The sequence below is a fragment of the Aplysia californica genome, unplaced genomic scaffold (genome assembly GCF_000002075.1).
Source record: "Aplysia californica isolate F4 #8 unplaced genomic scaffold, AplCal3.0 scaffold01440, whole genome shotgun sequence".
NCBI classification, from domain to species: Eukaryota; Metazoa; Mollusca; class Gastropoda; order Aplysiida; family Aplysiidae; genus Aplysia; species Aplysia californica.
Genome location: NW_004798710.1, coordinates 59,118 through 60,703, shown reverse-complemented (window position 1 = coordinate 60,703; position 1,586 = coordinate 59,118). Strand labels below are relative to the sequence as shown.

Genomic DNA, 1,586 nt, shown 5'->3' with positions numbered 1-1,586 from the left:
GGAGGAGGAGAGGAGGAGGAGGAGGAGAAGGAAGAGGAGGACAAGGAAGAGGAGGAGAAGGAGAAGAAGAAGCAGAAGAAGAAGGAAAAGAGGGAAAAAGAAGAAGGATCAAAGAAAAAGAGTATGTACATGATACAAGACTGTTCACACAATGGGACTATGTGACTATGTGTGGTACAGTGCGGTGGACTCAGGCACTCGTCAGTTTTTGGGCATGTGGAGTTATTGGTATTATCTTAAAGCTTGTTCATTTTTCTTGCTTTTGATGGAAAAAAAATACCCATCTATTTTGAGCAGAAGTGAAGATATTTGTGATTGAAAGGGGTAAGTTCACTAAAGGTTTCAGCGGTAAAAATAGCGAGAAAATGGCCAGCAACATGTGGTAACTTCAAAGCTAAAGAGTCCTTGAAACTGAAAAATGGAATATTTTGAGCTTTTAATCAACCTTTTTCAAATATAATTTACATGGAAATGTGGGGGTTTTTTTACATTAAATAGTAGAACAAAAAACCCCCATTTGATTGAAATAGCGAAGCTGGTGGGAAAATGCCTGTTCAGCTGTTCACTTACGGCAAAATCTTTTGAAAAGTTACTGTAATTTTTAGGATCAGCGTCATAGTCTTCATCATCGTCGTCAAAATCCTCTTCGTAATTCTCAATGTCGTCTCCTGTGGATGGGAAAACAAACTGTCAAACAGGACGTTGAACAAACCTGTACACCACAGGGATATGTAAGTCATTTATTACAACCTCATTCATCATTTTGCTCCGGGCCAGGTGGGCATTTCTGCAAGTTAGACGACCCTTCACCTCCCCGTGACCTGTATAATCCAAAAAATGTAAACCAAATAATCCAAAGAAATTGATAGTTGTCAGCTGGTGTCATGATTCATTGAGTAATCCACTACACATCCTTGTTTATTCCAAAATTTTTGCTACAATAAATTTGTCTTTGGCAATCGATTTTGACATCAGCATGACTTAGATTTATGTATAAATCATATCTTTACTGTATATTTTCAATATCACAAGGAGTCATTTCAGCAAGACATCATGCAGGCCATATATATAAGAGTCTTATGAAAGAAAAGTGCCTATATCTGATAAATGAGAGTCTTGTGAAAGAAAAGTGCCTATATCTGAGAGACATATTTATTGTAATATCTCTGTGTCAGTCTTAGTCAAGGGAAATAATCATTACTTTTTTTCTACTTCTTTGGTGTTCAATATGAATGAGTGCTGTCCCTTGTCCTGTGTGGGATTCTCCTTCTCTGGAGTAGCCTTAGGGTGGATTGTCTTGGTCCAACACAAAGGAAGTACTCACTACTCACATCAAGTACTGAAGAAACTCCACTTGCTTGCTGGCCACGGACAGGAATGGTTGATTTGTGGTTCTCAGTTCTAATTCTAAAAGTTCAGTACTACTAACTACATTAAATACTACTAACTACATTAAATACTACTAACTACAATAAATACTACTAACTACTGACTACATTAAATACTACTGACTACATTAAATACTACTAACTACATTAAATACTACTGACTACATTAAATACTACTGACTACATTAAATACTACTG

At 36.7% G+C, this 1,586-nt stretch overlaps 1 protein-coding gene across 1 annotated transcript in view; it reads right to left on the bottom strand.

The window, feature by feature from the left end:
* Positions 1-1,586, bottom strand: part of LOC101845822 (serine/threonine-protein kinase RIO1) — a gene marked incomplete in the record, with an annotated part of 20,874 nt that overhangs the window by 14,830 nt on the left and 4,458 nt on the right. The window contains 1 exon segment of the mRNA XM_005112843.3: positions 571-668. Coding sequence (XP_005112900.2) covers positions 571-668 — 98 coding nt within the window.